The sequence below is a fragment of the Nuphar pumila genome, chromosome 3 (assembly GCF_984573655.1).
Source record: "Nuphar pumila chromosome 3, dmNupPumi1.hap1.1, whole genome shotgun sequence".
Taxonomy (NCBI): domain Eukaryota; kingdom Viridiplantae; phylum Streptophyta; class Magnoliopsida; order Nymphaeales; family Nymphaeaceae; genus Nuphar; species Nuphar pumila.
In genome coordinates, this window is record NC_143251.1 from 188,059 (window position 1) to 209,961 (window position 21,903).

Below are 21,903 nucleotides of genomic sequence, written 5' to 3' on the forward strand. Positions count from 1 at the left end.
TAATATCAAAACCAAGAGTGATGGGACTCTTGAGAGATATAAGGCACGTCTAGTTGCTAAGGGATACAATCAAGAATATATGGTACACTATGATGAAACGTTTGCTCTAGTTGCTCGGATGGTTACCGTTAGATGTCTTATTACCATCGCTTTAATTAAAAAATGGAATATTGATCAAATGGACGTTAAAAATGCTTTTTTAAATGAGGATTTAAATGAAGAAGTTTATATGATTGCTCCTCCTACATGGATTGCCCTAATGGTAAGGTTTTCCGTTTACAAAAAACTTTTTATGGTCTAAAACAATCCCCCAAAGCTTGGTATGACCCATTTAACAGTTTAATGATAAAAAATGGATTTGTCTCATGCTATACTGACACTGCCTTATTTGTAAAGAAATCTGATGCAGGAATTGTAATCTTGCTTTTATATGTTGATGACATGTTAATCACAGGTGATGATATCAAGGGAATTAAAAAAATTAAGTCTGCACTAATTGAAAAATTTGAGATGTCAAACTTAGGTTTCTCACATATTTTTTGGGCATTGAAGCTGCTTTTTTCTTATAGAGGATATTTTTTATCCCAAACTAAGCTTGCTTGTGAGATAATTGACAGGTCATGCATTACTAATGACAAAATTTGTGAAACACCCGAGGTTGTGAGGTCCAAGATGAAAATAGATGATGGGGTTATTTTGGATAATCCTACTCCTTACAGACAACTAGACCTAATATATCTCATGCAGTGCACACTGCCAATCAATTCCAACATGCTCCTACGTCAGTGCACATGAGTGTAGTCCTTCGAATCATCAGATATATAAAAGGGACAGTAAATAAGGGAGTATTTCTTTCATCATCCTCTGATTTAAATTTAATTGCATATACTAACTCTGATTGGGGAGGTGACCCTAATAACCGTCACTCCACCACTGGTTTATGTATCTTTTTAGGTGAATCTTTGGTCTCTTGGAGGTGTAAAAAGCAACAGATGGTCTCCTTGTCTTCCACCGAAGCTGAGTATAGAGCCATGGCCTCCATAACCATGGAAATAGTATGGAATATAGATTCAACGTCTGCTAGAAGATATGGGAGTTCACATTCAAGAACCGACAAAGTTATGCTGTGACAATAAGAGTGCGATATACAATCATCGATCTTCCATATGTGACATCGCAATATCAACTAGCGGGTTTCTTCACTAAGGCGCTTTGCTTCCCTCAATTTCATTTTCTTTTGGGCAAACTTGCGGTTATCACACTGTAAGTTTGAGGGGGGGGTGTTAAAATGTATTCAATTTTGTCATATATATATATATTCGTGTGTGTCAGAAAAGAGCCTTCACACTGTCTTCTGCAAGAGAGAGAAAAGAAGAGATGTTGGGAGAAGAATCTGTAGGGAAAAAGACGTCAGATGGGCTGCGTCTCCCATTCAATGATTATATATTTAATGTACAATTCTAGGGTACGAAAATACCCTCTAATAAACTTTTAAAATACACTGTACAGAGATTGGATCTTGACCCGATCCGATACATGAATCGGTTCGGGTTTGGGTCTAAGACCCAACGACGACTTCTTTTCAACCTCCCTCAAGTTGTACATGGTCCTGGACCATAAACAACTTGTCTTTCAGAAACCAAAATTTGTCCTTTGTCAACCCTTTGGTGAAAATGTCAGCAACTTGTTCTTCAGTTCGCACAAACATGGGCTCAATCTCCTTTTCTTCAACCTTTTTCCTAATAAAGTGTTGATCTATCTCAATATGCTTTGCTCGACTATGGTGGATAGGATTGAAGGACATGTTGATGGCACTTTGATTGTCACACAATAACAGTGACCGAGCAATCGGTTCTCCCATTTCTGTTAGAAGATGTCTTATCCATGTAGCCTCAGCAGTGGCAGCAGCCATCAATCTGTATTCAGCCTCGGTGCTCGACCTAGCAACCACCTTTTGTTTTCTACTGCTCCAAGATACCAGGTTCGGTCCAATGAAGCTACAATAACCAGATACTGATCGTCGTTCATCTGGATCACCCGCCCAATCTGCATCAGCATAAATGATGGTCTCATGACCCCCGCCTGGATCTAATTCTCTTTTCTTATATACCAGGCCATCACCAACTGTACCTTTGAGATAACGAAGTATCCTTTTGACTGCCTCCATATGCGACGTATGAGGTTCATGCATAAACTGAGACACCTGATTAACCGAATACACTATGTCAGGTCTAGTAAAAGTCAAATATTGCAGCATGCCGACTATGCTACGATACTTAGTAGGATCTCCATATATATCTCCTTCTCTAGAACTCAGTTTCTGAGGAATGACACTTGGAGTTGCTAATGACTTACAATCTGTCATGCCTGCCTTGCTGAGAATGTCCAACGCTAAGTCACATGGGTGCGGGGATTCGACATTTCCAAAAACACGGGTGCGGGAGTGCGAAAAAATAATATATATATATATAAAGGGTCCGGGTTTCCCCGACGCGGGTCTTGGGCAAGGCCATTCTGTTTCGGGCAAGGCCTAATCAATACGACCACCAGCTATGCTCACGTCACTTTCTAGCAAAATAATTAACTGGCCGGGCAAGGCCTTCCCCTTAGCTGCCCGCCCTTTCCCCTCTAACCCACAAACCTCATTTCACCGCACCATCAATGGTCAAGTGTTCACATCATTTTTTTATTATAATGATTATAAAGAAGATCAAACCAAGACCCATTAATTTAATTTAAGTAGAATATCATTGTATCTCCTTGGTCAGGATGTAATTACTCGGGCTTTAAAATCACCAGTCAATATCTTATTAGTTTTGACTCGTGACCGTACCTCCTCCAGCCATCTTTTCTTCCTTTATATTTTTAGATTTTTTTAAAACATATAATAAGATATTGGGAGATTTTGTGTTTTGCGCTTTTTCCTTCTGGAAGTGGAGGGGAGACTAGTTGGGGGCAATTAGTTAGTGCATCACGTGAAGGAACTTTGGTTAGAGTCCCCAACCCTGGTTGGGTGCAACACTTGAGACATGTAAAGGGTTAGGGATAACGACGGTGGAGGGAAAGCGACTGCCACAGATGGATGTAGACAGGTCAAGACTCAAACCATACAGAGAGAGAGTGAAATATGTACTGGTGTTTAGGGTTAGAGAGAGAGAGAGAGGTTTTTGTTTTGATTTTTTTATTATTGCAATAGAAATTTAACGTGTAGGGTGTGATGTGATTTGAAGTAATAAGGGGCAGCAACGTTAGCTTTACTAATTTGTCCCAAAGGCCGAATGTTGGAAGCATGGGAAGCAACCAAGGATGAAAGGGGGAGATTGGTTGCGCATCAGAGACCAGGGCAGTAGCAGTGCAGGCACAACAGGGAGCTTTACAGGCGCAACAACAACAACCATGGCCGTGAATGATTCCCTTTAGGTTGGTGGCTTCAGAGGGGAGCTGTTTTCCGTTTGTGGTCTGGTTTGCTGACTTTTGATAAAAAGAAAAAGCAAGGTTTTTTGTGTATTTTCCTTAAGAAAAAAGTAATATTTTTCTTCTTTTTTTGGTGGTTTTAATGGAGGTGGGTGGTGGTGTTCTTGAGATGGTAGACAAGAGAAATGTTCGTGTTGGTGTTGATGGTGGTGGTTTTGAGGACGGGGAGAGAGGAGTTGGTGGTGAAGAGAGGGAAGGTATTAGTTCGGTGCCTCAAAAGTTGTCTCGCACCGACACGTTCCCCTTTAAGATGCCTCCCTTCTACCGTTGTGACAACAACCCCACCTTTTATAACAATGAGGGCAGGTCGAGCGATTTAGATGATGTCCCCGGTGGTGCAGTTGCAGCAGGAGCTACTGCAACAACGAATTTGCAACTTTTTCCTATTGCCTTCAAATCCCTGTGTATCAACTCTAAAACAACACCCCTTCCAAAACACACTTTGCACTTTTTTGGCACCTCTGATTTGTCTAAAGAATCACCCTTATACCATTTCATGGGGCAAAATTAAAAAAAAAAACAAAAAAATGGATCAAAATGACCTTGGGTGCGTTGACCACACCTAGGGTCGGGTTGACCGCACCGGGTTCCGCACCCGCTCCCGCACCTGCGCCGCATCGCGTCGACGCGGGTTCGGTAACTGTCTGGCCGAATCCCTATGACATATGTCTAACGTGTATTTATGTTGAGTAAGCGTAAGTGTATCATATCTTTTATCAACTTCCACCCCAAGGAAATACCGCAGCTCTCCCAAATCTTTCATTTTGAATATCTGATTTAGTAACTTCTTCACCTTCTCAATGTGATATTTGCAGTTTCCTGTGATGATGATGTCATCTACATATATCAATAAAAGAGCAGTGATGTCTTGTTCATTGTGAATGCATAACGAGTGATCAAGAAAGGATCGAGAGAAGCCATGCTTTTGTATCTCTAGTGAAAAACTGTCGAACTAGGAACGAGAAGCTTGTTTTAATTCATATTGTAACGACCCCGATTTTTTTTTAACAAGATGTGAAAATATTCCCAGAGATCTGGGGCCTTTACAGTTCCACTCACCGCTGGATAACCACACACCACAATAGAGCTTACACTTATCTTCCATACCAAAATCCAACCATTATTCATTTATTGAAAAATTGATAAACATGTCTAGAGACACTTACATAATGAATTATTTATAGTGCAACATCCATTAAATGAACCAAACAGGAAACAAAAGTAGAATCATGTTGTCCATCTGTGATTTATCTAGCAAGTGCGTGACACCCGTGACATTCCCAGACACCAGCTTCTTCACTGATTTCCTGCTCTTGAGAAAAACCATAAAAGAAGAGGTTCAGAAATCTGAAGAATTCTGCGTACAGATCCCTCTAATGAAAATAAGAGAGCATAAAGAACACATACAATTTTATGCAACTTTTCAGAGGAATGCAATTGTGACAATTTCCTAATCTTATTTATACATTCATACCACATCTATTAAGTATATAAGAACCTTAATCAACAACAGATATATCAATCTAAGTAAGCAAAGTATCCTACATGCATTTAAAAATTAGCCATCACCCATCCAACAACATTTATTATTTAAGAAAAGAAGTAAATTATGCATGTCCTAATGCATAAAAAGATTTTGTATGATTTATATGCAATGTATGAATACCATATTGTCTTCCATTTAAGTTCATATTTCTACATGCATGCCCTATTAAATGCATATAATTTAAGTTTCTTTTTTTAAATTTTTATCTCCCGCGGATACACCCAACGGGTAAAATCCCCGAGGTCAAGTTAGGTTCCAAGCGTAGCTTAGCACACAATTTGTATTTTCTTACTGGGTTCCAACTTAGCCCTTGACCGAATCATCTTCGGAACATTAGACCTCCACATCTAATGCCGAGGACACAAGAGACACCCCACGCCCACAAGTGCTACTTCCTTGGTACCATAACAATCACAGCTGTGACAAACACACCACCCCCAGGTAAAGTGACTGACTCTCCCTAAAACCATGGCCAGGAGAAGGAACCTCAATATCGGGTTCAGGGGACCAAATTTAAGCACACAGAGTTTTTGTATCCTCACATTCTCCCCAAGGTCGGATTTCTAAGATCTCCATTCTCCAGATGGAAGATTCCAGAACATAAGTTACACTGTTCTTATTTCTTAGATTTTTATTAAAGTCAATTATTTAAGTTTGCAACACTATATGAAAAAGTAAAGTGAAAACCTGCATCCTCCCTTGCGGGAACCCTTACGGGACTCCAGCCCGTGAGGACAACGGAAACAGTGTATTAGTGTGCCCTACCAACTTGTGTGGTTAAAGTGATGCAATTAAACATATAAGAAAACAACCAAGTCCACGACTCTCCAGGCCGGTGATGATCCATTAGGCCATCGATGCATCACACAACAAAACCAAAGTGATGTGTTATATAACATCAAACTATTGTGCCAAATGCATGTGCACCCATACAAAACAAGGCCAATCATAAGCATGTAATTTTCCACCTCCCATGCATTTTTGTCATGTGCATTTCCTACATCCATATACACGTATCCATGTCAAAACATACTCACATGCATTAATGTTGGCAGTTCGATTTATATCATCCCATAATCTTTGAGCAAGATTTTTTTTTGTCCTACAACTCAGCCCAGTATATTCATGTAGTCCACTAGAGTTGAATATGGAATCATACTGACTTATTTAGTCATAGGCATGTGGAAATTTCGTTCCAGTAGGTACATAGCTGAAAAACTCTACCATTCGTCCAAGTTTTAAAGTATACACATACGACCCCTACTACCAAACATATTTATTCATTTATTTATAGTTTTAGTTTGTCACATTTCTTTTCTTCATTTCGGCCACGTGGATAGTATTATTCAGATTTTTCCATGCAAGAGGTTCATTTCCAAAACCTCACATATATGATATAGCAACGAACATGATTCCGGAAGGATCAGAAACCGCAAATCCAAATCAGGAATTTACTGGGGTAGGCAGCCAAAAACCTCTAATTTCCATGGCACACACACCCTTAAAATGCAAGCTGGTTCATATACTATGCTAAAGAACTATATAACAGATGCATTATTGCCATTTGAAAATAGTATGAGACATAAAACCACCTGTCTAATTGAAAATAGTGTGGCATTAACGTGAATCCATACATTAGCATATCATATCTGAAGATGAATGGATTTTTTTGTGAATGCGAAGACTAAATTAAATTATTAAGCATGCACAGATGCTACATACGTAATTTGTCATAGAAAGTATAGACAAGTTCAAGCAGAAAGGGGCCGAAGACAACTCCATGCATGCTGGAAAATGAGTAAACATGTACAATCATTTTTACAGAACGGATATCCAAGGTTTATGTAAAATGACGATTACATCACAATGGTTGTCAGCAACTCATTCCAACAATATTCAAAACAATATCATGTGTGTCCATCAATGCCCAAAGGGACTTTTTTAACATGAATGCTATTTTAGGTTTTTGTTAGAGACTATCGGAAGGTTTGCTGTTTTGCATTTTTCAAGTAAATTTTGATTATTTTACCCCTGGAGATGAAAAAAAGAAGAAAGAAACTGTGTGTGTTCTAGTGAAGGTGTAGAGGAATTGGAGAATAGAAATGGTCCATGTAACAATGGCAAAGAAAAATGGTACATATCGTGACTCATGAGTATCAACAGTAAAATATATTTTTGTGCTGCAGTAGGAACTCAGATGAAACTCATATATGCAAAAACCATTAAAAGGGAAAGTAACATTATAACCACGGAAATTAATATGAGAAAGTGACAACAGATTCAAGGTAGCTTGGAAACAAACTCAAGAAATAGACAATTGCTAGTCTCAATCATGCGGACCTCACTAATTGAGTTGTGATCCCATCAGTCAATGTATGACATGGAAAGAAAAAAGACAAATTTTAGGATTGCCAATTTTTTCATTGGAAATAAGTTGCCTATTATTTTTATGTTCCTCCATGACAGGAATTTACTGGGGTAGGCAGAAATCAGGAACTCCATCTGGTTCCCAAGGATTTCATCCAAAGAAAAATAACATAAAATTGAACCAGGGTTCGATTTCTCAATCAGCTTCACAAGAGGGGACCCATACCTCTTACGGTGGTTTTTCGGTGGCCGGAGACAAATGTCGCAGAGGGGTGCAAACTGGTGACGCTCCTCCCAACTGTCGTGAAAGGAGATGCTCGAGGGGCCCTTGACACCTGCGGATGGTCAGAGATTCGCCGGTAATGGGGCTCCTTCCTCCGGCGTGCGCACACAGAGAGAGAGAGAGAGAGAGAGAGAGAGAGAGAGAGAGAGAGAGAGAGAGAGAGAGAGAGAGAGAGAGAGAGAGAGAGAGAGAGAGATTTTTGGGGAAACAAAGAGAGCGAGGGAGGGAACCAACTCGAGAACCCCCCTTTTGAAGGGGATAGCCGACAAGAAAATCGGGGCCGATTTTCTCGTCGTCGGTTGCGCTTCAAGCCCCTCCCTTTTCCCCCATGCGATTTCTGTTAGGTTTCTCTCTCAGAATCCGAACCCCTTCCTTGTTTTCCCCAGTTCAGAAATTATCGGGCAGCCCTTATCGGGTTGCCTTTTATGTGCTCGTTACACAGGCGCGACCCGGGTCTGAACCCGGGACCCGGTAACCGACCCCGAGTTGAGTCCACGCCTTACCCCTCTTATATGGATCCACAAGTTGGATCCAGATGGATCCAACTGTGGATCCTCATATTAAGTTTATATATATTTGTATTTATTTGTTTTAAATATTTATTATTAATATTTCTATTATTATTATTATTATTAGTATAAACGTAGGTAGTATCATTTATAACTAGATATCCCTTTATGGGTCCTAGATCCGAAATGTGGATCTCCGGCCCAAATTTGCATATTTGGTAATATTTCGTAATATAACAAAATTTATGAGCGAAAATTTTCGGTTTTTACACATATAGTGCCCTCTTCAACTTGCATACATACCGCTTGGCGTCTCGTTCCGCATACCCAGTGGGTTGTTCCATGTAGACTTCCTCTTTTAACTCCTCGTGTAAAAATGCATTTTTAACATCCGACTGGCTCAATGTCCATCCATGTTCATTGGCTAGACTCAACACAATGCGAACAGTTCCCATCTTCACTACAGGACTGAAGGTTTCATCAAAGTCTTGTCTTTGTTCTTGTGTGAATCCCTTGGCTACTAATCTGGCTTTGTATCTTTCGATGCTCCCATCTGGTTTATATTTTATCTTATATACCCATTTTGATCCGACGACATTTCTGTTTGGTGGTCTGGGCACAATCTCCCATGTCCCACATTCATGTAAGGCTTCCATTTCTTCATTCATTGCTTCGACCCATCTTCTAGAACTTGCAACTTGATAGGACATGAGAGGCTCATCCTCTTTACTTATGGATGTCAAAAATAACTGAAAATCCAATGAATTTTTTTTATAACTTACCCACCTGTCAAGCGGATGTCGAATCCGTGAGGATCTTCTGATATCCATCATCTGAGAAGCAGGGTCAGGAGGATCCAAACCTGTACAAGGGATGGATGAGGGCTTTTTCTCTCGTCGGGTGTATACAACGCCCTTATACCTTGTTGTCTCCAAGTCTTGAGTAACAATCTCTTCCGTTTGAACTTCACTTGCTGATTCTTCATGTATCTCCTTTTGACTGCAGTTTACTTGGCAGTCTTCCTTAGCACTGGAGAAGAGTTCTGAATTTAACCATGGATGGTATACCTCAATGCTAGGACTTGAATGAGTAACATGGAGGTTTGAATTAGGCGGCTGATCATCGAAGTTCATTTCATCAAAAACTACATCTCTCGATATTTTGACGCGCTTAGTCAAAGGATTATAGCACCTATATCCTTTGTAGTCTTCAGCATATCCCACAAACCTACACTTTAAGGCTTTATCTTGAAACTTATGTCTCAGTGAGCTTTCAATGTGAACATAGCAAATAGACCCAAACACACGTAATTCATGATAATCAGACTGTATGCCAAATAGAGAGAAATATGGTGACTTATTTTCTAAAATGGTCATTGGCAGTCGATTTATCACATGAACTGTGGAATGAAAAGCTTCGGTTCATAATGCTACAGGAAGATTGCTCCCGTGCATCATGCTCATTGCACTCTCAACAATATGACGATGCTTCCTCTAGCAATCCCATTTTGTTGAGGTGTATGTGGATAAGACACTCTTCTCTTTATCCCATTATGCTGAAGAAAATTAACAAAGTCACTCGAGGAGAATTCACCTCCTCCATCACACTGGAAATTGAGAATGTTGGTAGAGAAATGATTCTGAACAAAGGAATGAAATTTCCTAAACAATCCAAAAGCTTCTGATTTGTGTTTCATAAAAAATATCCAAGTATAGTGAGAGTAACTATCAATGAAAATAAGATAATATTTACTGCCAGAAAGAGAAGTAATTGGGGCAGGACCACATACATCAGAACATATGACCTCGAAGGGCCTTGAAGCTCTCTTATTAATAGAATTGAATGGCAAAACACGACTCTTACATAAATGGCAACTAGAACACTTCATATCAATGACTTCCGAACTCAAACTGGACTTAGGAATGAGATTATTTGAGACAAGTTTTTCAATAAAATGACGACCACAATGGCCGAGACGACTATGCCAAAGTCTTGGCTTATTACATTCAGAAATGACAAACACAAACTCAGAAGAAACAGGAAGTCGATGTTGGTGAGGCTTCAAGGATGAATAGTCAGACCGAACAGAGGAAGGATCTTCTTGAAAAATGTACATGTTGCCCCATCTTTTTCCTTTATCGAATGTCCTTGTGCGAAGATCCTTAACATAGACCGAAGAGGGAGTAAATTCAACTGAAGCATTAACATCATCAACAAGTTTTGAGACAGAAACAATGTTCTTCTGAATATTAGGAGCATGAATAACATTTGAAAGATTAAGAGAAGATTTTGACATGGATATAATGGCATTTCCAATATGTGAGATAAAATGATGAGAGCCATCTCCCGTGTAAAACCCGAAAATTTTATAAAATTTTGCAAATTGGGCCTGGATCCAAATTGCAGATTCAGGACCCATAAAGGGGTTTTCCGCATATATTACCTCGTAAATTTGATATGTACGTATAAGTACAATAATTTTAATTAATTAAATAATTCGAAGAATAATCATTCAATAGGGGTGCGTAGATGGGTATGGGATCCATATACCGGATCCATATATATATATTTATATATATCTATATATATATGTGTATAATCATAAATAAATAATATTAATATTGGTAATACTATAGAAATATGATATACATATATATTAAGTGGACTCGGGGATCCACAGTTGGACCCACATGGATCCGACTTGCGGATCCATATTGATGGGGGTTAAAAAAATTTATGTATAATGTTAAATTCGGAATTTTATAAATAATTAATATTAATTATAAGAAAATTTTGGAACAAGGGGGTCAGACCCACAGTTGGATCCAGCTAAGGATCCGTTACTATTGACGAACCGGGTCCATTTTGATAATGGACCCAGCGTCGCGGGTACAGGCTGGGACCCGGACCCGACCCTCTTGATTTTAAAAGGGGGAAGGTAGGTTTTATTAAGGCAACCCGATAAGGGTTGCCCGATACCTTCAGCCAACGTTAGGGTTCTGGGAGAACCCTAACCCCGATCGCAGAAACAGCAGGGGGGTTACGCAGGGCGTAACCGACCTCGCGCCCCTCGGCAAAGGGAGAGGGCTTGGGGCCGATAAAGGGGGGAGTGGAGAGGGGGTCTTGCCCCTCTTCACTCAACCTTTTCTCTCGGGCTCTCTCTCGTTTCCCCCGTCTCTCTCTCTGTCAGTGTGCATCTAAGAGGAGGAGGTCGCCGACGAGCAACCAGCAGCCATCAGCGACTGCAGCGAGCTCCCCGGTCACGGCAGCAGCAAGAAGCGACGCCAGTCGGTCCTGTTTCACGTCCCCAGCCTCCAATCACCGGAAGGATCGCCGGATAAGGTACGGTGCTCCTTGGAATCGGGGTGAGGAATCGAACATAGGTTCGATTCCATGTGGGGGTTTGAGTGTAGGATTTGGGGTTATGTCAACCCAAAACCTAAAACCCCAAATCTATGATTTGGGGGTTTCGGATTTTTCCTGATGAGGGGTTCGAACACGTGTGTGTGTGTGTGGAGGGGTTACCGTGAGTAACAAAACAAAAATTTTGTTTTTGTGGGTTTTATCTTTGTTATTTCGGCTGAATGGTTGCTGGAAATCCACCGTGAGGGGAGGATCTGGGGTTTAGGTGCTTGGGGAGCCCCAAACCGTGAACCTTTGGTAGTAAGGTGGTTGTGCTTTTACATACATATCTATTTCAAGTATGCCTTGTGTGGTTCGAAATTTCTTTTGGGGATTTTCGATTATAATGTAGGATCTGTTGGGATTTCTATGTAACTTTTATTTCCAGCCTGTTGTTATGCAAAAATCTATATCTCTTTAATGATTAATTCTCAATGTTTAGCATTTTTTTTTGTGAGTTTATTACTTTTCTGTATTTCAATATGCTGTATGTCATAGTGTGGAAAGGGCTAAAGATATTTATGCTTTTTTTGGGTTTTTGTATCAGATCCTTTGTTTTTTTTTTTTAGTATAAAACTTATCCTTCATTTTGTGCATACAGATTTGATACATTCTTGTTTAACATATCAAATTTAAAAAAGAAAATATTTGAATCTGTGTAATGTTCATCATTCAAAGATGATTGTTGTGATATTCTCTTTGTTGGAATGATGTAAATGACTGTTGGATGTGGGAGATATTTTCTGGAGGTTGATATTTTATGTAGGTAAGGGCGGGCTAAAAGATGAGATTAAATTTTAGAGTACAATGTAACATTGAGTCATAGACTTTGAAATTGGCAGCAGGTTTGTTGAAGCGTGCAATGTTGGAAGTCTTGATGGGTTAGGGGAACCCAGAACTCTTTTTAAGTGTTAATAGAAATAAGTCCGGTCCAGGTGTCGTGTGTGTGAATAAAGCAACAACTTGTTCTATATGTTTGGCTATCTTGTGGAATCGTCAGTCGCATGGTGTAATAGGTATACTGATATATATACACGAGGATAAATGTAAATGATAACATATGAAGACTGAGATCTGGATTGACATTTTCAAGATTTGGAAACCAAATTTAGTTACTAGGAAACCTCTCTAACTTGGATGCAGCAAGGATGTTGGTTGCCGACTTATGCATTTACAATATCATTAATTAGGGTTATTATAAGATGAGAATTCATTGGTAAATTTGAAGTTAAATCATGCTACAATGAGCAATTGTATTTGATGTTTGGTCTTATTGGACATGCACAGGAATGTTCCAATTCTAGGTATGAGGTATTTATGTGGCTGGTCCTATTTGGGAACTAGCAATGCTGTAATATTCCTTAAGTCGAGGAAATGGATCATACACTATAGAGGTAAGGCTACAACTACAAGGTTGCGACAGAGCTAGCAGCTGGGTTGGGATCAAAACATCTATTAACAGGATGTGTCTATGGCATATTTGTGGTGAGCCCAGAACTAAGGGACAATCACATGAATTAACCGCAACATTGAAGAGTGACTTTGGAGGGCTAGCATCCTTTTATCTGAAATTGGTGATGAATAAGCACATTACTTATGTGATGCAAATTGGTGCATCTAAATGGCAATGTCACTGTTGTGAAGAAGAAAATACCAATCAAGTCCATAGTGTTGATGTGTATATTTTTGTAAAGAAATTATAAGTCACTTTATGTACAGAAATTCTTTTATAAGTGTTCATTTGACTACAGTAGTCTTAATCAATGGCTTTATACTCAGTGTCAATATTAAAGAAAAACTATTATGCTTGCATTGCATTTTTGGCTGCTTGCAGTACTGTTTCCAACCATGCATCTCTTTCATAACAAATTAAGTAGTTGTAAAATACTCTCTTGGAACTTACTTGGAAGCATACCTCTTAGCACACTAAAGTCAAAGTTTTCAGAAATACTAGCTAATCGTGTTAGACCTGGCTCCTTGCATACAAGTGAATGAAAATGCTAATATGCTTAAACTTGATTTGTTATGCTCGATTTGGATATCGTTGTCTAGTTGTTTTCATGGGCATGAGCAATCATGAAACTAATGCTTTATTGCTTGAATCTACATGCATGGGTATTCACATGATATAATAAAATTAATCAAGGGATGACAACATATATTTTGGTATAAACATGTGAATCCTTGCACATGAATCTTTGAAACCATGCTTGTGAGTGTTGTTGTTTCATGTCCATGGTTATATTGGCATATATGGATGTGCATTGGGATACACTTGTCGTGGAGATTTATGTTTTCTCTTGACTGTTATGACTATGGTACGCATGAGTGTGAGCATGATTCAATTATTAGTAAGTCTTCTTGAACATGTACACTTGATTTATATGTGAAATGGTACATGTACACTCACACCCTTAAAGAAACCATGGATTGGTTAAGATCCATATGTGATGTAGGTAACACACACATATTGTAATTGCATATGAATGAATTATGACATGCATATGTTTGGGTTTATATTTGCATGAATATATATGCTTTTGGCATTTTGGCCAAGTGTTGTAAATGAGACACTACTTGGTTTTATTATGTGATGCACCGATGGCCTATGGGACCATCACCGGCCTGGAGAGCCGTGGGTTGGGTTTTCTTTTATATATGTTTTTAGATGCATCACTTAAACCACATAAGATGGTTTGCACTTTACTACACTGTTCTAGTGGTTTATGCGGGCTGGAGTCCCGAATGGGTCCCCGCAAGGGAGGATGCGGGTTTTCACTTTTCTTTTGCATATGGTGTTGCAAACTTAAAGAATGAACTTTAAATAAAAATAAAGAATATGAACAGTGTAATATACATTCTGGGATATCTCATCTGGAGTATGAGAATCTTGGATATCCGGTCTTGGGGAGACTGTGAGAATACAAAAACTCCGTGTGCGTTGTTGCCCCTGAACCCGATATTGAGGTTCTTCTCCTGGCCACGGTTTTAGGGAGAACCCGCCACTTTACCCGGGAGTGGTGTGTTAGTCACAACTGTGAGTTTATGGTACCAAGGAAGTTGCACTTGTGGGCGTGGGGTGTCCCTTGTGTCCCCGACATTAGATGTGGAGGTCTAATGTTCCGATGGATGGTGCTGTTTCCTGATATCGGTCGAGGGCTAAGTTGGAACCCAGTAATAAAATACAAATTGTGTGATAAGCTACCCTGGGAACCTACTTGACCTCAGGGTTTGTACCCGTTTGGTGTATCCGCAGGCCACGGTAATTAAAAAGAGGAACTTAAAGATGTGTGCATTTAATAGGGCATGTATATGGAAAGATGAAACTTAAATGAAAGATAACAGAAGAAATCATGCATTGCACATAATCATGCATTTTTCTGTTATGCATTAGATCCTACATGTTTGAATCATTCTTGATATCATTTGGTGGTAGCATATGACTTACTTTGTGAAATCATGCTGAAAGGTTTGATTTTTTTTAGTTATTGATCTATGACACTGTTTACTGTTCTTGACTGGTAAGTATATGCAATTATTGGTAGTTATGGATATTTAAATGTTGCAAATTTTATATCTGCACTCACTCAAATCACTGCATGAAATCTTATCCATGTTCTTTCTCTCACCTGGTTTCTTTAGAAGTAGCTGTGCTCAGAATTTCGGTTCTGACACCCTACTTTGTTGGTTTTTCACAGGATATGGTGAACAGTGAAGTTGGACATGCATCTGGGGATGGATGAGTTATACTTGGGCTTGTCGGCTTCAGTAGAGGACTTAGTGACTCTATCTTTTGTCTTTTAGTTCTTTTAATTTCTGCAATTGTTACTTTACTTTCAGTTGAAGAAAACCTTGTCTTTGAAATTTCTTACTCATTAATAAAAGAGTTTTGGTTGGTTGATATGGATGATACTTGCAACTTCGTTTGTGGTGGATGGGCTATCCAATGAAAAGTGGAACTGTGAGGACCCCAGATCTCTTGGAAGTTTTCCGCAACTCTTAGAAAAAAAAATTCCGCATTTTAAAAGGGTCTGGATTGGGGTCGTTACATCCCGTGACTATGCTATTCTTACCAACATAAGGAGTAAGAGTCAAGAGTTTACCCGCATCACCTGTGACATGGGTAGCTGCTCCGGAGTCGACGTACCAAATGCCTTTATCATTTTACTTCATGAAGCCTGCCAACGCTGCCAACAACAACTCTTTTACTTCTCCATCCTTCCTAGCTTCTGCTTGTGGACCTTTTCCTTTGTTTTGAGGGTTGAACCAACAGTTTGCTTTAATATGCCCTTTTTTATTGCATAGAAAACATGTGGGAATAGGCCTTTGTCCTTGTATATTGGGCGTTGGAAGTATACCACGTCCTCCAAAAGTATTTCTCGCTTGGCCTCCCTTTCCTCGAAAGGAACTTCCTCGACCTCTACCATAAGTCATTCCCGTGGCGAGCACATCTTGGGTTCCTGGATGTCCATGAAGATCTTCAGAAGATCCTTTCAGAGTCATTTCATATTGCAGCAATTTCGCGCGAAGATCTTCAAACTTCGGAAGCTCTGGTAAACATAATAAAGTTGTCATCATGACATGATACTCTGGTCCCAGCCCACTCAAGGTTTGTTGCACCTTATCCCTTTCACTGACGAGACACCCCACAATAGCTAGTTGATCCGTGATACCTTTTATTTTGTTCAGATATTCCATAATAGACATGGAGTCTTTCTTCATCATTTGAAATTTTCGCTTGAGAAACATGATCTTGCCTCAGATATCTGCGAATATGTTTGAACTAGCTTATCCCACAACTCTTTGGCCGAACAGTCATCAGGAATGGCTACAAGAACCTCCTGTGAGAGGGTTGAAGTGATATATACCACTAATGATTGATCCCTTTTCATCCAAGTGACATATTCGGGATTCTTGAGAAGAACAATAAATTGCGCCCCTTTATTGTCCGTTCTTTCCTGCGAAGTGAATTCTGGAGGAGGTGTGACTGATCCATCTAGATGACCAGAGAGATCCTGACTCTTTATAAATGGAATAATATGTCGCTTTCAGGTTAAAAAGTTTGTATTATTCAATTTTTTAGAGACTAATTGGCCAAGGAAATTGGAAGAAAGTCATGACTGTGGATGATGTGAATCCATTTGAATGCTTGTGAGAAGATTTTGGACAAAGAAAGTAATGTTTGGAATGGGGATATTTTGTTTAACTTTGATCAGAAATAGGAATGAAAACAAAAGATTAAAGGTATGACTTCAAAACTGTGTATAAGAAAAAGATGATATTCAAATAGGTATGAAAACAAAAGATTAAAAGCATGACTTCAGAACTGCGTATAGGAAAAGGTGAATCTGAAACGATGTTCAGATATGGAAGGTGAATGGAGAAAATAGACTTGGTTCGGCCTTGTTTAGATTGACGTGATGCAGATCATGTGAGAAAAAAATAAGACAGAACTCGGCTCAACTTTAGCGTGAAAACACAGAATGTATAAAATAACAACAATAATTTAATCAGAAACAAAGCAAGAAATTAAAAATGACAGTAGGATGAGTTTCAGATTCACGTTAGAATGACTTGACAGAAATAAGAGACTGTGTCGACAGATGGCCACGATGGGAGGTATTAGAAAAACTTGGAAGAGATAAAAAGGAGTAGAGGGACCTGTCGCCGAAGATGAGTCCTGCAGACTTCACGTTGTCGTCGAGGAGAGGGGGGTCGAGCAGACTGTCGACGAGGAGAAGAGGTCGACACTTCACGCTGATGGAGTCACGATGATGGAGCAGATTGTCGACGAGGGCTGGAAACGAGGAGACAAGGGCACACTTCACGCTGATAGAGCATACTGTCGATGGCTGGAAACGAGGAGACGAGGGTTGGAAACGAAGAATAGAGTACGAGATTTCACACCCAGAAATTACTGCTCTGATACCATGTCAGAAAAGAGCCTTCACGCTGTCTTATGCAAGAGAGAGAAAATAAGAGATGTTGGGAGAAGAATCTGTAGGACAAAAGACGTCAGATGGGCTGCGTCTCCCATTCAATGATTATATATTTAATGTATAATTCTAGGGTACAAAAATACCCTCTAATAAACTTTTAAAATACACTGTACAGAGATTGGATCTTGACCCGATCCGATACATGAATCGGGTCGGGTTTGGGTCCAAGACCCAACGACGACTTCTTTTCAGTGTGTGTATATATATATATATATATATATATAGAGAGAGAGAGAGAGAGAGAGAGACCCAACAACGACTTCTCTTTCTCTCTCTCTCTATATATATATATATCTTTTTTTCTCTTTATTACCGAAAAGGGTATTTTTGTAATTTCCTATTTTATGCATATTCCATTTGAAATATGATTGTATTTGTTTTTATTCTTTTATTTTTTCTTTTCTTGTTTCTTTTTTTCATTTTCGTGGTTTGTGCCACCTAGGTAGGCTCCCCAAAGAGTCGTTGGGGAGCCTCCAATGGTCACAAATGTGACCCTTGGGGGCTCCCAACGACTCCTTTGGGAGCCCTCTAGGTGGCTCCTTTAGTTGTGTATAAACAGGGGTCTTCCCCTTGTATTTTGTATGGCTTGAGAGTCTCAAGCTTCTCTCTTTTTATTCAATATATTTGTATTACATGCATTTGTGCATGTTTGCATTATTTTACGCCTTTTGCGTATTTGTTCAAGTGTTCTTTGAGTGCCTTTGTGCACATCTTTTGTGAAATATTAGTGCTTGTATGCGTATTGTCTCTTCGTAGACATTTTTACAACTGGTTGAGGTGTCAACTTTCTAACTTGCATCACATGCATATTGATAAACATCTGCCTGAGTTATCAACCTGTTAACTTGCACTACTTGCATGTTAATAACTTAATACCCAATTGGTTGAGGTGCCAATTTGTTATTTGGCCACTCAGCTAGTTGGGGTGTAAATTTTTTTATATTTGTTAGTAAATTTTTTTATTGTATATATTTTATTTTCGCTTTACAGCCATCTCTTATAATACTTAGACAAACAAGGACCTTAGTTTGACTTCAGAAAAATTAGTGTAACTAAATGAGGTATATTACATAAGTTCATTTTGTTATTCCTCTCTAATTGAAAAATCTTAAGCTAAAGTGGCCTAGATGTTTAATTGCAGTAGTTCACTCTTCGCATCTTTGTTATCTGTTTAGATCTGGTTAGGATGACATTTATGTGAACCTGACGACGTACTAATCATGTTTCATGAAAACCAATTGGTAGAGCCAAGCGGCCCAAGTCGAATAATATCTTGCTTTGGTTCTTTATATGAAAATTCGAAGTACTTGCAAAAGCGGGTGAACAAGATTTACAATCATAATACATACATCAAATTGTGTCTTGTGGAACAGGTTTGACAATGGTCAAACAACGATTGCCTTCAACAATAAGTTTTATGATAGTTTCTGCGGAACTATGTTGAAGTATTGCGAATTATACATAAAAATACACATCCCATGGTGGTGTTGTAATCCACTTTATGAACTGGCTTGCTACATTATGCAGCCAAAATATTTTTCAATGCTCCTGTGATCCAATAAGCAACCACTATGCTCTTTCTGGCTGCTATGTAGCAACTACTTGACCAAGTTTGATTGCAGCCCAATCAACAGAGGTTCCCTACTGTACTCTTGGGAAGGCAACATCTCTTTACTGGTGAGAACTTGTTAAAATTTAGTTTGATTTTTAATTTTAATATGAGGTTCCCATTTCTTTAGTCAATAAACAAATTTTCATGATGATGACAGGATCTCCCAAAAATTAAAAAAGCACTTTCTTAGAGCTATGTATCCTTTGTTCAAAAGAAGAGATATGTAAACAGCCAGAATCTTTTGCGGGGAATTTAGTTAATATATTGAAACAGGTCATGGACCAGAACCTCTGGGCCATGAATTAACAAAATTAAGTGTTTCATGGTCTGCAAATCTGGATATTTCATCATTAAGAAGACAAATATGCCTTTTTGTGCTTACATAATTTGGTTAATCTAAGTTGACTGCTATTACCTGCTTTTTTTTCCTAAATAGTTATTATAGTGCTTCTTGATAACCAGGTATGAGAAACAACTTCAGAAATTCTGTAGATTTATGGACTATCTTTTAGATTCAGCTCCTCCTGAACTGAGGCACGATCCATCATCCTTTGTTGGTCGTATGGTTGATAAGTTAGAAAAGTCATTATTTTGGTGCCGTTTTCTTCAGAAAGCTTTCATGTTGGGCCACAAAGATGCTGTGTAAGTGTTGTATGGCTTGACAAGGAAGCCATGATGCATTGTTACATATACATGACTGTTTTTTGCATTTGCAACTTTCCCTGTTATTGTTACAAAGAATTAGCTTTACACTATTTTCATGATATGTTTTGTTTTCATGATGATATTTTGCATTTGACAGGGACTTTGTGAACCTTCTAGTTTCCCCAGCCTCCAGAGTTCTACATAATTGGTTTGAGGTCACCACAATTCCGTTTAAAAAATAGTCTACTTGTTCTTGCAATATTCATGTAATATGTTATCCATTAATTGTTATTGTTGATAGATGTGGATTTCTACACAGAATTATCATCTTTCTTTATATCAGGGAAAATAATTGGGTAAAAATGAGCACACAAATATCAGGACGATCTCACCAATCAAAAAAGGTAAAACAACTAAAGAAGATTAAAAGAACTTTTGGATATTTAATACTCCTTTTCCAGTTCATTGTGTCTTTTCACCATTTTACAGTTTTGCATATATTCTTGCATCCAGTTTGTCAAGGGGAAGGGTTGGGGGTTGCTTCTCTTGAGGTCCTTCATTACTTTGGAAAGTATGTATAAAACTGTTCAATCTTTTCCTGAATAATGTGACAGTTGTATCTACTTGGTTCTTTTGTAACAAATGACATTCACAATAGTAGATGGTATTTGCAATATTTTCAGCAGCGGCACAGATACCAAGAATGAGAAGGGAAAATGGGAGGAGAAGAAGAAAGGGAGAAAGAAACAAATACATAACAAGAAAATTCTCAAGAAGGTTAAAAAACACTACTTAAAAACACACCTAAACTTATGCTCTGTTAATCATATCCATATTTCTGTTCATTCAATTTGGGTTAACACTAATCCAAGGTGAGGTTTGAGGATAAATTTCCTATTTTGCCCTTAAAGTTCCTTTTTCTTTTGTTAAGCTTCCCCAATTTACTATTCTTTCCCAGTGACCTAAAGAAAGACCTTTCTTCCTTAAGTTTTGTTCCTCTCTCATGATGCCCACAATACCTGATGTAAAAGGGAAGGAAGATCTCTCTCTCTCTCTCATGGTTTTCATTTCTAGTCTTTTTAAACCCTAAATTCATTATTCTTAGACACTGCACCTCATAGGCATGGAAACTGAGTTAGTCGTCCAACAGTTTGAGATCCAACAATGTGTCAAACCCTAACCTTGTCTCATGAAAAAGATGGTTTAATATCCTAGATTTGAATCTTCATATTTCAAAATATAGTTGGGTCTTGAATTGTAAGTTTTCCAAGTATGGATTTGTTTGGTCTCATATGAATAATAATAATGATTTATACTTTGATACAGCCCTTGAAGCCACAAAACACAGACCAGCCTTGCACCACCGAACATGACACCACCATCAATCTTTAGAGGAATGAATGATGAAGATTTTTGGAAAAGAGACAATGGATTAGTAGAAGATTGAAGAGTAAGGTCAGACTGAAGCAAAAGGAGATTTTGGTTAGTCAAAAAGCAGGTAGAAATAGATGCATCAAAGCAGAAGATTACAAAGGAGGAGATGACACTAGTATGCTGAATCTCATAACAATAGTTAATGAGTTTAAGACAAGTGATGGCAGTTGGGTATGCCAAAAGTGTGGAACATGGGACCCTTTATGGATGATACCATTTTTCAGATGTATTTTATTGAATATTGTAAGCTTGACAGTAACATAGGAAGGAAATGAAAACATAACATGAAACACACAATTAGCAGCACGATCTTAACCTGGGTTTTTTCAATCAACCACAAAATCTAGTAATTTAAGTGCATTTTTGAAATTTTACTAAAAAATGAGGTGCTTTTTTGAAGACATTCTTTTGAGGTTAAACAGTAATTATAGCACACATTTAACAGCAAAATTGATGGCAGTTAACTCCTGGGTGTTGTTAACTAACCATGACAAAGTTTAGGTGTGTTTTTTATTATCATCAATAAGTTAGGTGTGCTTTTGAAAATTTCCCAATATGAATAAAATCTAAGAAACTATGGAAAATGTTGTTGAAGGAGAAAGATGATCACGAAAGTCAAGGTCAAAGTTTTA

The 21,903-nt window shown here is 38.6% G+C and overlaps 1 protein-coding gene across 2 annotated transcripts in view; it reads left to right on the forward strand.

Annotated features, from left to right (window-relative positions):
* Nucleotides 1–21,903, forward strand: part of LOC149841556 (FAD/NAD(P)-binding oxidoreductase family protein) — a 115,274-nt gene that overhangs the window by 25,802 nt on the left and 67,569 nt on the right. For both annotated transcript variants that reach the window (XR_016430718.1, XM_089998525.1), the window contains exons 4-5: nt 19,655–19,834; nt 19,995–20,052. Coding sequence is in view for 1 of the 2 variants with exons in the window: in XM_089998525.1 (XP_089854651.1) it covers nt 19,655–19,834; nt 19,995–20,052 (238 nt within the window). In the remaining variant the exon portion in view is untranslated. The remainder of the gene's footprint in view (nt 1–19,654; nt 19,835–19,994; nt 20,053–21,903) is intronic.